Below are 14,542 nucleotides of genomic sequence, written 5' to 3'. Positions count from 1 at the left end.
CTCAATTCCTTCATCTGCATAATGGGGATAAGAACACATGGTCTGCAAAGTTTTTGACGGTTAATGCTAGGAAGAACTTAGCCCAAGGACTGTCACATGTTAGGCTCTCTGGGCCTGGCAGTTAATATAGTTATTATTTTCTTAGCTTTATGATAAGAGAAAAAAAGAATGTAAAAATAGTCAGGTATCCTATTGGCCTAAAAAAATTGGCCATTGAAAGCAGGAGTCCTGCAAAAAATGTTCTTGAAAGTTGTTATTATTCTTTTAAATATTCCAAGGCTGAATTAAAGGGGATCATATTTGATAGGGTTAATGATCCCTTCAATATGTCTGATTTCCATAAAAAAAGTTTTTTTTTTCTTTTTAATAATTTGGAATGATGTGTAGTCTACTGGATAATATGTTGATTTTCATTCAGAAGGTTGATGAAATAGGCAGACAGTCGTTATTATTAAAGTACGTTTGTTATAAGGTAAAAGGCAAATTATATAAAGCTTCATTCACATATGTTTGTACATATAGAAGTTAATATGCCTAAAATTTAATTAACTAAGGAAGTGACCAGATGCACGTTTCTCACGTACTCATTCGATCATCCATTCGTACATTCTATAACTAACTCTACTTATTATAACAAAAGTATTAATTGACATTGTAATTTTCAAAGAACACCACTCTATTGCAGGTCACTGTCTATTTTGTGGAGTGTGATAAACTTAGCTGATGGTATTTCCTGATTTTACACTCAGTCCCTTTTTCATTCTAAGTCCTCCCAGAAATAGTGTACTTATAAAACCCAACATATTTTGAAATTTGGTGGCAATTCTAATTTTTTTTAACTAAGAACTGAAACTTTTCAAATCAATAATATTGGTCTCACTTTCAGCCAGAAGTGATCTCTTTTCCTTGTAAACAAAAGAGTACTGTGTGCATCTGTATAAAACTATAGATACTGCCTCCTATGTAATTATTGGGGCCTCCTTAATTAGAATCTAAATACTTGCAGTCAGGACTATGTTTCAGACATGCTCAGTGATGCATTAGCTAACACATGGCCTTCTCTGAATATTTTTATTTTTGAATAAAATAAAAATTCAATAGAGTATAAGTGTATTGAGTAATATGGAGTCCTAAGTCTGTTTTTATAACAATACTTACACCACATCATTCATGTTTTGACTTGCTTAGTGAATTATGCAGATATTTAGTTGTGGACCAGGGAATTCGAGGGTCTAAAAAATCGTTCGTCCTTTTATGTCTGGTTTATTTCATGTAGCATAACGTTTCAAAGGTTCCATGTGGTAGCATGTATCAGAACTTCATTCCTTTTTTGGTTGAATCATGTTCTATTGTATGTATATTATCACATTTTGTTAATCTGTTCACATACTGATCGAAACTTTGGTTGTTTTCACCTTTTGGCTATTGTGAATAATGTTGCAATGAACATTCTCATACAGGTGCCTGTTTTAAGCCCCGACTTTCCATTTGCTTAAGTATATACCTAGGAGTGGCATTGCTTGGGCATATGGTACTTCTGTGTTTAGCACTTTGACAGATATTATCTGATTCCACTTATATGAAATTTCTAGAATAGGAAACTTCATAGAGATGGAGAGTAGATTATCAGTCATCAGAGCCAGGGCAGAGGAGGGGAGTAGGGAGTTATCACCTAATGGTTAAACAGTTTCTATTTGGGGTAATGAAAAAAGTTTTGGAAATAGATTTTGGTAATGGTTACATAGCATTGTGAATGTAATTATGCTACTAAATTGTATACTTTAAAATGGTTAAAATGGCAAAATTTATGTTGTGTATATTTTACCACAATTAGAAAATGAATAGTTTAAGAAGTGTAATATACCAGAACTAATAAATTGCATACTTGAAATGGGTGAATTGCATGGTATGTGAGTTAGATTCCAATAAAGCTGTGTGAAACATCAAGTTTATCCAAAAGGATTACACTTGCAAAGGGAAAGTTTAAGGTTCCAAACTTATTTTATGTTGACCGCTTCATGGTAGCAGGAGGTAGCTGGAATGGATTGGAATGGGAAATTTATGCTTCTGCCAATAAATGGCCCTGTGTTAGACACCCTAGGGCTACATAAAAGGGGGAAAAAAAATACTTATCTCCAGGGACTTTAAATTTAAATCATAAGGCATGAAGCAGTGTACATGAAGTTACTCTGGCAAATGTAGAGGATTAAGAACAACAAATTATGCATAGACACATACATGCATGCACATTTACAAAGGCACACACAAATACACAGATATATACATATACTTTGTAAATAACTAACATAGGAAAGCACTCAAAACTAGAGCATTATATTTGTTACCTATTCTTTTAAACATCTTTTAACTTATCTTTGGGTATACAATATGGCTTAGTAACTGCACATTTTACAATATTTATATATAACATTTATTGTGAATTTGAATCTTCAGAATCACCTTTGTTTAGATTATGAATAGTTGAATAGTAAATCTGTTAGAAATTAATGGAATATATACAGATGCTGGCTTTTTCAACATCTCTTTTCTTCTGTGTAATTTGATTTCTGATTTGAGATATTTTGACTTTGAGAATGTTACAGTTTATATTTTACTTGCTGCTCCACTCCTTAGACCCCCACCTAAATGTTAGAGAAGGATGGCAAAAGATAAATAGATTTGAGACGTAGGACTATAAACTATTTCCTCTGTTTAAAAAATACTCATATTTATATTAGATTATTTGTTCAATTACGTTTTCCTATTTTTAACTTATTTTTCAGCTGCTCCAGTTGATGTACTAAAAGCTCTAGATTTTCACAGTTCTCCAGAGGGAATATCAAAAACAATGGGCTTTTGCACAAACAGAAAGAATTCAAAAGGTTCAGATACTGCTTACAGAGTTTCAAAGCAAGCACAACTCAGTGCCCCAACAAAACAGTTATTTTCAGGTATGTTCTCTTTATTACTACGACTACTGCTGCTTTGCTAATTATTATTATCCCTTTTTATTATGCTATATAATGCACAATTATGGGGGGATTTTTCATAATAGTTTGAAAAATACTCAGTGAATATTTTCTTTCTGTCCATGAAAACACTAAATGACCTAATAGTACTAATTATCTAGAAATCATGATAATGTAGGGAAAGGGAGTTGAGTAGTGAAATGACAATTTCTGAGTGTCACATTTTCTAAGCAGGTAACTTGTTATGAGTACTTGCCTGCTAATGGATACATGTTGATTATTTTTTGTTACAACTTCACTAAGTTGAGTGGCCTTGTTCCTATTTAACAGAAGAAATTGAGTTTCACTGAGACTCTCTGATTTGTCCAAATTACAGGAGGCCAATATTTAATGCAGGGTTTGTCTGTTGCCAAGGCCAATATTGTCTGTATTATCAAGTATCCCTTTTTGGTATTTTGGGAACTTTTCAGAAACAATTTATCATTTAAATTCTTCATATTATCCTCTACTGTCTTCACCTGAAGGAATTTGAGTTCCCTATTTTCACATAAAACTGTTTTCTAACAATAGAAAAATTATAAATCAAGGGACTAAAAATTAACAAAACAAGAAAGCATATTTTTTGGGAAAGAACATTTTAAAATATTTTTGAAAATACATTTATTTTGATAAATCATTGGTTCTTCCAAAATATTTCCGGTTTTGCAATAATTTGTGGTGGACAAAAGTAACAAACTGCAAATATAAAGACTATTAATGCACAATTTTTCTGACAAACTAAAATTAAAATGGTTATTAAATCCATGAAATATTTTTCAAATCAAATGTGAAAGTTTTTTTGTTTGTTTGTTTTTTAATTAATTAATTTATTTATTTATTTATTTTTGGCTGCGTTGGGTCTTCGTTTCTGTGCAAGGGCTCTCTCCAGTTGTGGCAAGCGGGGGCCACTCTTCATCGCGGTGCGCGGGCCTCTCACTGTTGCGGCCTCTCTTTGTTGCGGAGCACAAGCTCCAGACGCGCAGGCTCAGTAGTTGTGGCTCACGGGCCTAGTTGCTCCACGGCACGTGGGATCCTCCCAGACCACGGCTCGAACCCACGTCCCCTGCATTAGCAGGGGGATTCTCAACCACTGCGCCACCAGGGAAGCCCAAATGTGAAAGTTTTAAACAGTAAAAACTAAGCTGCTTTTCTATTTATTTGCACTCTAATGCAGAAATAGGAAAAGGATGGGAATTTTCAAGAGAGAAAAAAATAGATTACTGGAAATGCTGTAGAAATACTGAAGAACTTAGTTTATAATATTTTATATTTGGCTTATCATCTCAGGGCAGTTTTTCTGCCCTCCAGTGTGGTAGTTATTTTGATTATTTCTGTTGTTTTATCTTGGAAAAAGAATACAACCTATGTCTCTAGGATCTCCTTCCATGTCAGTTAACAGAATATATCAACATTTTTCCCTCTTCTCAAAACATTGTGTCTTAGGTATGTGATTCTAATAATGAGTAGTTCAGATAGGAAGAGATATCTATGGTAAAGACCTCAGTTTTTCCCCGTGCAAATGATTATAGGCTTATCTTCCTAGAGGATAGAGCTTCTTGTCAAATAATACTAAAGGGCATTTAATAAAAATTACCAATGACACATTCACCATTAAAAAAATCTGAACAGTGAAAATGTGAATAATATTCTCTATAAAAAATAGTAAAAAAGATCTTTGAAAATTTATTTGGAATATTTTTTCTTCCATTACTAAAACAAAATAGCAGCTTCTTTCCAATGAATAAAGTAAGCAGTATTATTGGAAACTTCAATATTGGGGTGGGGGTAAGGGTTTTCAGATTGTCATAATACTCTGTAGAATTAAGGTATATGTCCTCCAAAGTCCCAACCTGAGACCTTGAATTTAAATATCTGAGAGCTCTGTGCCTGTGAACTGAATAGAAGCTGTAATTTGCAAATTCTATCTGGCCTCTTTAGAACACCTGCTGTAGGACGGATGCTATGCAAGAAACTGTGTATATTGATCTTTATGTTCATAACCACCTGGAAAGGGGAATATTTAAACCCAAATTATAGATTAAGAGTTAGAAAAGTGAAGTATTTGCATATAATCACAGAACCTGTGGATGATATGAAGCTGAGAGACAGTTTGGGGTTTTTTTAGACTAAAGTGGGCTTTCCTCACTATGCCAAATGACCTTCACTCCTCATTTTAAAAACCCTACCAACCAATAAGCTACATCAGAAAGAGATTTTATTTAAACGGAGACATACTCTGCATGGAAATATATTGACCACAAGTTAAAAATTAAAATCATATAATAAAGTTATTGTGCTTTTTTCATATCAAATGTTATTTATGGATGCAGTATCTGTTGATGTTAAAAGCCCATTTTAAGAATCACTATTGAGGGCTCCCCTGGTGGTGCAGTGGTTGAGAATCTGCCTGCCAATGCAGGGGACACGGGTTCGACCCCTGGTGTGGGAAGATCCCACATGCCACGGAGCAACTGGGCCCGTGAGCCACAATTACTGAGCCTGCGCGTCTGGAGCCTGTGCGTCTGGATGTGCTCCGCAACAAGAGAGGCCGCGATGGTGAGAGGCCCGCGCACCGCGATGAAGAGTGGCCCCCGCTCGCCGCAACTAGAGAAAGCCCTCGTACAGAAACGAAGACCCAACACAGCCATAAATAAATAAAATCCCAATGCTCAGTCTAAAAAAAGAAAATCACTATTGAATCTGATATACTCAGAGGGAATTATGATTATTATCACATGTATAGGATTTATGTATACACACTTATTAAAGGTAGTAGTAACATTTTTTCTTTAACAGCAGTCATTTAACAGAGAGGATGCTTTATTGTTAGTTTGTAGTTATAGATTTCAAAACATATTATTTAAGTTGCAAAATTCCACATTTTATCTGTATCATATATACTGATCACTACTATTTTAGATAAAATTTCACATCTTAAGTGGTTGACTTTGTGCTGTTGAACTTATCTCATAGTGAATTCTCTCTGATAAATTTAGTTGGTTATGAACAACTTTGATTAGTATCTAATAGGGAGGAATCTAAGGTAGGTGTCTAGGTTATACTGTGAACATTTTGACATCAAGTCATGATTTTTTAGACAACTAAATTTTCTTTTTTAAAGGTCATAGTGTAAAGATTATAATTAAAACCTTATTGCTTAATTTTAAATTGGGAAATACTTCCATAATTGAAAGATTTTACTCAGTGTAGTTTGAAATTGACAATTTTCAAAAGTTGTGTTATATAAATTGGATGATTAATTAAAATTTGTTACAACTTATTTAGCCTTATATGAATATACTATTTTCTGAAATTCCTCTTTTTCTAAATGTCTCTATGTAGATCTTATTTCATAATATTTTTGCAAAAATGAAAAAGATATTGTTTTCTCCACCTCATAATATTTTAGCATCATTTTTCAATGTATGAGATATTTGAAAACTGAGGTATTTAGGGAAAGAAGTCCTATAATTCTCAACATTTTGAGCTATTCATTTGAAGAAAACACTTATTTGCTGTGGAGCTTCCTCAATAATAAGCTGAATTACCTAGATTTTTATTTGTAGTGTAAGCAGCTAAAAGGTGTTTTTGTTAATTGATGTGTTTTATTACCTTTCAATTTTATATACATGATTATTTTTCTCTATTGATTTTCATGAATATAAAATTGGATATATCTGTGACACAAATCTAATCAAACAAAACTTTCTCTCTCCCTCTCTCTCTCTCTCTCTCTATATATATATCTTTTTTTTTGCCATGAAAGCAAGGCTTTTATGATATATTTGTGATATAGTGAAGTTGTATTATTGGTAAGTTATTTTAAAAATTAAAATTGAGAATTTTAAATAAACGCTTTTTAGTTTGGAAATATCTATCTAGATTCTAGATAGATAGATTAGAACCAAATAGTTAACATCAATTGGCTGTTTTCTTTGTGACCTATTCTTATTTACTTTCCACAACATTTTAAATAATTTCCATTTCATAAGACATCTTTCCACTACATTAAGTGGCTGCATAGATTTCCACTATATAAATGTTTTGTATTTTATTTAACCAGTCCCAACCATTACAGGTGATTTTAACATTTTATGATTATAAATAGTGTTCTGATGAATTGACTTAACATAATATCTTTACATATAAGCATCCTTATCACCTCTGTAAATTCTTAGAAGTAAAATTGCTAGTCTCCTACAGTTTTTTAAATTTGAATCCAAGGCAGTCATATTCATATATTTTTATGATTTTATACTACTATACATAATAGAATATGGAATGAATGGACTGAATATGGAATCTCTTGGTGTTGGCCCAGATATCATTGATTACATATGCACATATACACCAGTTTTGCATATGGAAAACTTTTTAATTTAAATAATCTCATCCTTCAAATAACAATGCCTGCTTTACTTTTGTCCCAGGGTAGTAAAAGGATTAAATAAGATATATATGTAAAACTGTTTTTGAAAAATAGAACCCACGATTTTATATGCAGTGTTTTTATAAAAAAATATACAATAGTCATTGCTTAACTACCTGAGATATACTTGTGGTAACCATTTAATTTATATATTTATTTAATAAATGCTTACTAAGAACTTGTGTAGATATGGCCCAATGCTGGATATTTGGGATATGATGATGAGAGGGAAAAGAAAAAAAAAAAAAAAAAAACAACTTCCTTCTTGCATTTAGAATCAAATTAACCAAGTATCTAAAAGTTCTGACTTATAATGACATAAGCTTTTTATTAGTGAAACTTCATTGTGTGATAGGAAAAACTGCTCAGAAACTCTTTAGCTTTTGAAGAGATGACTAAAAGTGTACCTTTATATGTTGTGTCCTTACAATGCCACTTTAAAGAGAGGATAGATGGCCACAGATTAGATAAGGGCAGAAAACACAAATCTTACACCAGAATTTCTACTTAAGTGTTTTAAAAGTGCTTATTGTGTGTTTGATATTGAACTGGCACGATCTTGGCACTGGCATGATCTTGTTTCCTAACCATGAATTAAATTTTACATAATACTTGTGCTTTAAATGAGTGGTGGTAAAGTTTGAATACAGCTTCAACAATTGTTGCAGACAAAGATTAATAGAATCCCTTCTCCGTTGGTTTTTAAATCTGTACTGTTATTACTGTTTGAACTTTGGTTACTTGTTAAGGCCACTTAGTAAGCTCAAAAATAATAAGGTGATCAAGGAATAATTTGGAAATTTAGAATTTTTGACTCTTTGGCATTTTCTTCCCAGGAGGAACTTTTCCAGAGGATTTTTCAATATTATTTACAGTAAAACCCAAAAAAGGAATTCAGTCTTTCCTTTTATCTATATATAATGAGCATGGTATTCAGCAAATTGGTGTGGAGGTTGGGAGATCACCTGTTTTCCTGTATGAAGACCACACTGGAAAACCTGCCCCAGAAGACTACCCCCTCTTTAGAACTGTTAACATCGCAGATGGAAAGTAAGTAACACAATAATCCAATGTTTTAGCTGTGTTGAAAACAATTCTTTCATTTGATCATTCAACAAATATTTATAAAGTGTGATGCAGGTTTTCTAGGGAGTGGTGATATAGAAATGAACAAAACAATAAAATACCTAATCATACATAGTTTACAGTCTGGGTAGACACATAATGAACGATAAAAAATTACTAATAAATAGTTTATCAGATGGTGATAAGTGAGAGAGAGAGAGAAATATAGCAGTGAAGAGAATAGGGGATGATGGTGGGGAGTGCAGTTTTAAGGAGTGAGGTCAGGGATAGTCTCACTAAGAAGGTGACATGTGAAGGAGGCGAGGTGCATGCCATGCTGATAATTAAAAGCATACTATTCCAGATGGAGGAAAAGCAAATACACAACCTTTGATTCTGGGTGTGGCTGATTTGGTCTAAGCAACATCAAGGATGCCAGTGTGGCAGAAACAGTGTGGGATGATGAGGATGGAGAATCAGTGGGAGGCCAAATGGTATAACACATTGTAGGTGGTTGTAAACACTTTGGATTTTATTCTAAGTGAAATAGGAAGTCACTGTAGACTTTTTGAGCAGAAGAATGACCTGATTTGACTTCCTTTACCAATCATGTTAATATTGACAATATAGGAAGCTTTATATAGCTCTCGATATGTGCTACGTTCTGTTCTGAACACTTTATACATAGTCAACTCATTTAATTTTTCACAACTCTTGGAAGAAAATAACATTAATAAACCCATTTTACAGATAAGGGAAGTGAGGCACTGGGAGTTTAAGTAACATATATTTGAAAAGTGGCAGAGATAGGGTTTGAACTCAGGTAGTCGCACTTTCCAGTAACAACCACACTCTTCTCAAAATCATGCTGAATTCTGAATTCTGTGTTGTGAATATTGTCTATCACTTAGGGAGCAGCTAAAGACAAATAAATGTTTATTAAATTTACTCGGTATTTTATTGCTGAATTCAGGCTACTGAAAAAAAGATTATCGGAAATATGACATTTGGTTGTAGACATGAGAAAGAAATAGCTGTTCAGGTGGAAAAAAAAATTCACACTCAGATTATCATTGTCAGGACCATGGAAAAACCTTCATCTCTGTGCAGGGAAAACGGCTTTCATGAGTAATTTACATCATTATCCTTAATAATTCATATGAAAAGTGATGATAGTTCTATGAATGAAAATACATCAGGGGCAAGAATGTAGAGTGTACTCTTTTAGACAGAGCAGTCCTCTTTGGCATAGTTGCATTGAGCAAAGACATATTGGAAGTGAGAGAGTGGGCATGTGGGGATATGGAGGAGAGCATTCCCGGCAGAGTGAAGAATATGTGAAAGGAACAAGAAAGAGGCAGCGGCGGCTGGGTTACTGGGAATCAGAAAGCAAAAATTTGGACATGAGATCAGAGACGGCCAGGGCGAGGCAAAGTAAGGACTTCAGTTTTTATTGAGAGTATTATATTAGTTTATAGCAAGATAGAAACTTCATCTGACTTATTTTTTAAAATGGTCACTCTGGTTGCATCAGAGTGGAAGCAGGGACCAGTTAGGAGTCTAGGTGAGAGGCATGGGTACTTGGACAAAGTTGTGAGCCTTTTAATTCTGCGTATACTGTGAATATAGGATTGACAGATTTTCTGATGATATGAATGTGTAGTATGAGAGAAAGAGAATAATTAAGAATGACTCCAAAACTTAGGGTTAATTTAATATTTTGAATATTATATGTGATACCATGATTATCACATTATTATCAGAGCTTAAATTAATTCAACAAAAATATCAAGTTTAGAGTCCTAATCAGCTTTCGACAATTGAAATAAATCATTTTTATTTTCTGTTAATGAAAAGCACGTACCCACAAGAGTAGAGATGGTTTAATTTAAGACACAGGCTTCTTGGCAGAAACATGTGTAAATTTTACTCTCACAGTATTAAGTGCCTCCTAATATAAATCTTTGCTCAATTCAAACCAAGCAGATAGATGCCTATGCTAGTTGAAAGTGCTACGGAAAGACGAAAGATTAAGTGTACATGGAAATATACTTGGTCCTCATCAGTAGCCATGCCAAGTCACATGAAACAGACATTTTAGAAGGGATCCTGCAACTTTCTGGGTACTTTATTTTATGGATCTAGTCCTAGAAACTTCTGGAATATTAATTTAGCACTTTTCATTTGGAAAAAGAAAAAGAGTGGCTTGCAAAATCCAAGTGCGTTTCACTTAGTTGTTTATGTTAGCACCAGATACTGTTAATAAAACCCACCATTTTACAGTATGATTAGGTTATTTATGTTTCCAGAGGGCTGGCCACGTCTCCCCCCAGGTCTGTCATCACTGCCCTGAATTAGCTGGAGCAGTAGCTTCAGAGTGAATTGAGACTCACTCCACACATGCGTTGACTATGCTTTCTTTCAATGTTCCCACTTCCTGCCAACCCTGGAAAGAAGGAGAGATATTGTGTCTCAGTCTTGGATCCTGCCCACAGTAGTGATCTATAACTGTCTTGAAATTGAAGTGGAAAAAGAAAACGAAAGCACTTGAAATAAATGTGCCTAAAGACAGAGAAGCACATTGTGTCTTGCAATTAGAACGTTCAGTTGTTCCAGATGGAGCGTTCATTCAATTAGCAGACATACCCTTTTACAGTCTATCTCAGGGGATCTCTCAAGCAGAATCTTTTTAAGTGGAATTCCATTTTGGAAGAAAGCATTTACGTACATAGAAACTATTAATTACTCCATATCCCGCCCCTAATCTCTATCAAATACCGTCATCAAGACATGGTGAGATTAAGCTTTTGTTACAACACAAAGTGAAGCAAAGGATGGTCTCTTCCTTATCAGCATAGACAGCCAATCCTGCTGTGCATCCTACAGTGGTTGTGTGTCTTTTTGAGTACCTAGCACTGTTCTGGGTTAATAGTAAATAGTCACCTGTTAACTGGTTAATAAATGAGCCTACATTTTGTATACTTTCAGATTACATGTATAATTTAAAATACATTGTATTTTAACGTGAATAATGGTTTGGCAACATCTTTGGAACTTAGAAAAGAATTACTTGGCTTTTTAAGGTGGCACCGGGTAGCAATCAGCGTGGAGAAGAAAACTGTGACCATGATTGTTGATTGTAAGATGAAAACCACAAAACCACTTGACAGAAGTGAGAGAGCAATCGTTGACACCAGTGGAATTACAGTTTTTGGAACAAGAATTTTGGATGAAGAAGTTTTTGAGGTAAATCAAACTTTATTTTAAGCTGAATATTATTAAATCAGATGAAGTGAGTTGACAGTAACAATCAGTATATGCTATAAAGCAAAGTTGTAAACTCTAAAGGGTGACCTACTTTCTTCCCCCGTGGGTGTAGCAGTGATGTTTTCTATTGTTCAGTAAGAGAATGAGTAGACAATGGTGACTGTAACGCCTGGGAAACTTTAACAGAGATTGGTTGATTTAAACACAGGCATGCTATTCTCCTGGGAAGAGCAAATGACTTTCCTCTTAGTACTTTGTATTATTTTCTTTGGAGAAAAGAACATTTTCTTCACTTCCTCCTCTCAGAGATTAATTTAATGAAATGTACAAGTCTGATATTTTGCCTTTCTCTGTTCTTTGTGAATGTTTCCAAGGTAAAATAGAGATACTGCAAAAGATGAACTGTAGTTTTTAAAAATCACTATTTTAATAATGTGAAGGTCATGGTAAAAAGCTCCTTTCCAATTATAATTTGCCAGTTATGATAATCACATTCTTTCTTTTAATTCTTCAATCATTGGACTTGGTAACTCTTGCTTTAATTTTCATTTAGTCAATCATTAACAGAACAAACAGACCAGACCCCATAAAGGGATGCACTCCTGAGATATTAGTCATTACTGTGATGATTGTTTTTATACAGTTTCTGAATAATTTATTTTTCAAAGTGTAACAAAGTAAAGCTGTGTAATATATTATGGATTAATAGACAAGTTTTACATGGAAGATTTGCTGTATTCTGTTGAAATGTGTGTATATATATATATTTATATATATACACACACGGATATGTACACATAGAGATGTACACACACACACACACAGTATGTATTTTCAAAAAAAGCAAAATGTAGATTCAGAGGGTCAGTAGAATATTGTGTCCCTGTACTTAGTTATATAATCTATGGCATAATTTTAAATATAATTAATATTTGTGACATTTTCAGGTTATTTGGGATTCTATTTGTTTTTGAGTTTCTGCATTAGTATGTACCTAAGCCTTTGACTCTAAACAAAATGTTTTAACACGTCATATCATGCTAAATTAATGACAAACTGATTCAGGCAATGTATAATAATATAGTCTCAGATCTCTGATATCAGGCATTGATTGCACACAAATGATAAATCAGTATTTATTGATTAGATGAATGAATATTATAAACAAATTAAATTTTAGGCTTACAAATTTCTATTTTAAAATTAAACTCTTCATGAACATCAGTTTCACAAACTAAACTTATTTTTGTAATATCCAAATCTTTATTTTCCTGGAACATAAATGAGTAATATGGAAGAAATATATCAGTGGATGGTTTCATTTCATACATTAGTTTAATCTATTGCTGTACGTATTCCCAGAGCCCATGGAAGTTAAACAACAGAAATTAAAAGTAGAATTTTTTTGTCATAAATGATTAGAACATATAAAGAGGAAATATAGAAGAGAAAATATACAAATTAATATTAATTAATTAATCCTCAAAATTTACTGGCCCTGAAATATAATATTTGATGTATGTACATGTTGATTAGATTTTTTTCATACAGTTTCGTAGCATTGAGACTTCTATTTTTACCTGAACTTACTTCTAGGTGAATATCATTTAATTTTTATTTTTTACTCCACTCCAACACACATACCAAACCAGATTATACTCCACCTTCTTTCCCATATACTACACTCGGGCTCACTGGGGTCCGGTTTAGAGTTTTCAAGTATAGTTACAGACTATCACAGTAAGTTCTTTTTTCAAAATAAATAATTGAACTTGATGTTGCATATTAAAAAATACGTAATAAATTCCTGTGTTTCAGAGGCTGATTATGGTATCAACAACTGAAACACATAAAAATGATTTCCTTAAAATATTTCCATACGCTTTCTTTCTTTTTTTTTTTTAACATCTTCACTGGAGCACAACTGCCCTACAATGGTGTGTTAGCTTCTGCCTTACAACAAAGTGAATCAGCCATACATACACACACATCCCCATATCTCTTCCCTCCTACATCTCCCTCCCTCCCACCCTCCCCATCCCACCCCTCGAGCTGGTCACAAAGCACCGAGCTGATCTCCCTGTGCCATGCGGCTGCCCCCCACCAGCTATCGATTCTACACCTGGTAGGTTATATATGTCCATGCCACTCTCTCACTTTGTCCCAGCTTACCCTTCCCCCTCCCCGTGTCCTCAAGTCCATTCTCTACATCTGCATTTTTATTCCTGTCCTACCCCTAGGTTCTTCATAACCACTTTTTTTTTTTTTTTAGATTCCATATATATGTGTTAGCATACAGTATTTGTTTTTCTCTTTCTGACTTACTTCACTCTGTATGACAGACTCTAGGTCCATCCCCCTCACTACAAATAACTCAATTTCATTTCTTTTTATGGCTGAGTAATATTCCATTGTATATATGTGCCACATCTTCTTTATCCATTCATCTGTTGATTCCATATGTTTTCAACCACTGCTAACCCAAATACCTCTAGCCAAGAGGCATCTAGTAAATAACCAAAGACAGAGGTACTGGAAGCAAAGATTATTATTATTCTCTTTGATTAATTCTTAAATTTTATTTATTTATTTATTTGGCTGTGTTGGGTCTTCGTTTCTGTGCGAGGGCTTTCTCTAGTTGCGGCGAGCAGGGACCACTCTTCATCGCGGTGCGCGGGCCTCTCACTGTCGCGGCCTCTCTTGTTGCGGAGCACAGGCTCCAGATGCGCAGGCTCAGTAGTTGTGGCTCACGGGCCTAGTTGCTCCACAGCAT

General features: G+C 34.0%; 1 protein-coding gene across 1 annotated transcript in view; it reads left to right on the top strand.

The window, feature by feature from the left end:
• Positions 1-14,542, top strand: part of COL11A1 (collagen type XI alpha 1 chain) — a 208,150-nt gene that overhangs the window by 18,322 nt on the left and 175,286 nt on the right. The window contains exons 2-4 of the mRNA XM_036823722.1: positions 2,784-2,951; positions 8,274-8,487; positions 11,586-11,748. Of these exons, the coding sequence (XP_036679617.1) occupies positions 2,784-2,951; positions 8,274-8,487; positions 11,586-11,748 (545 nt within the window). The remainder of the gene's footprint in view (positions 1-2,783; positions 2,952-8,273; positions 8,488-11,585; positions 11,749-14,542) is intronic.

Source organism: Balaenoptera musculus, chromosome 1 (genome assembly GCF_009873245.2).
Source record: "Balaenoptera musculus isolate JJ_BM4_2016_0621 chromosome 1, mBalMus1.pri.v3, whole genome shotgun sequence".
Lineage (NCBI taxonomy): Eukaryota > Metazoa > Chordata > Mammalia > Artiodactyla > Balaenopteridae > Balaenoptera > Balaenoptera musculus.
The sequence above is the reverse complement of the archived record's forward strand: the minus strand, read 5'-3'. Positions and strand labels throughout refer to the sequence as shown.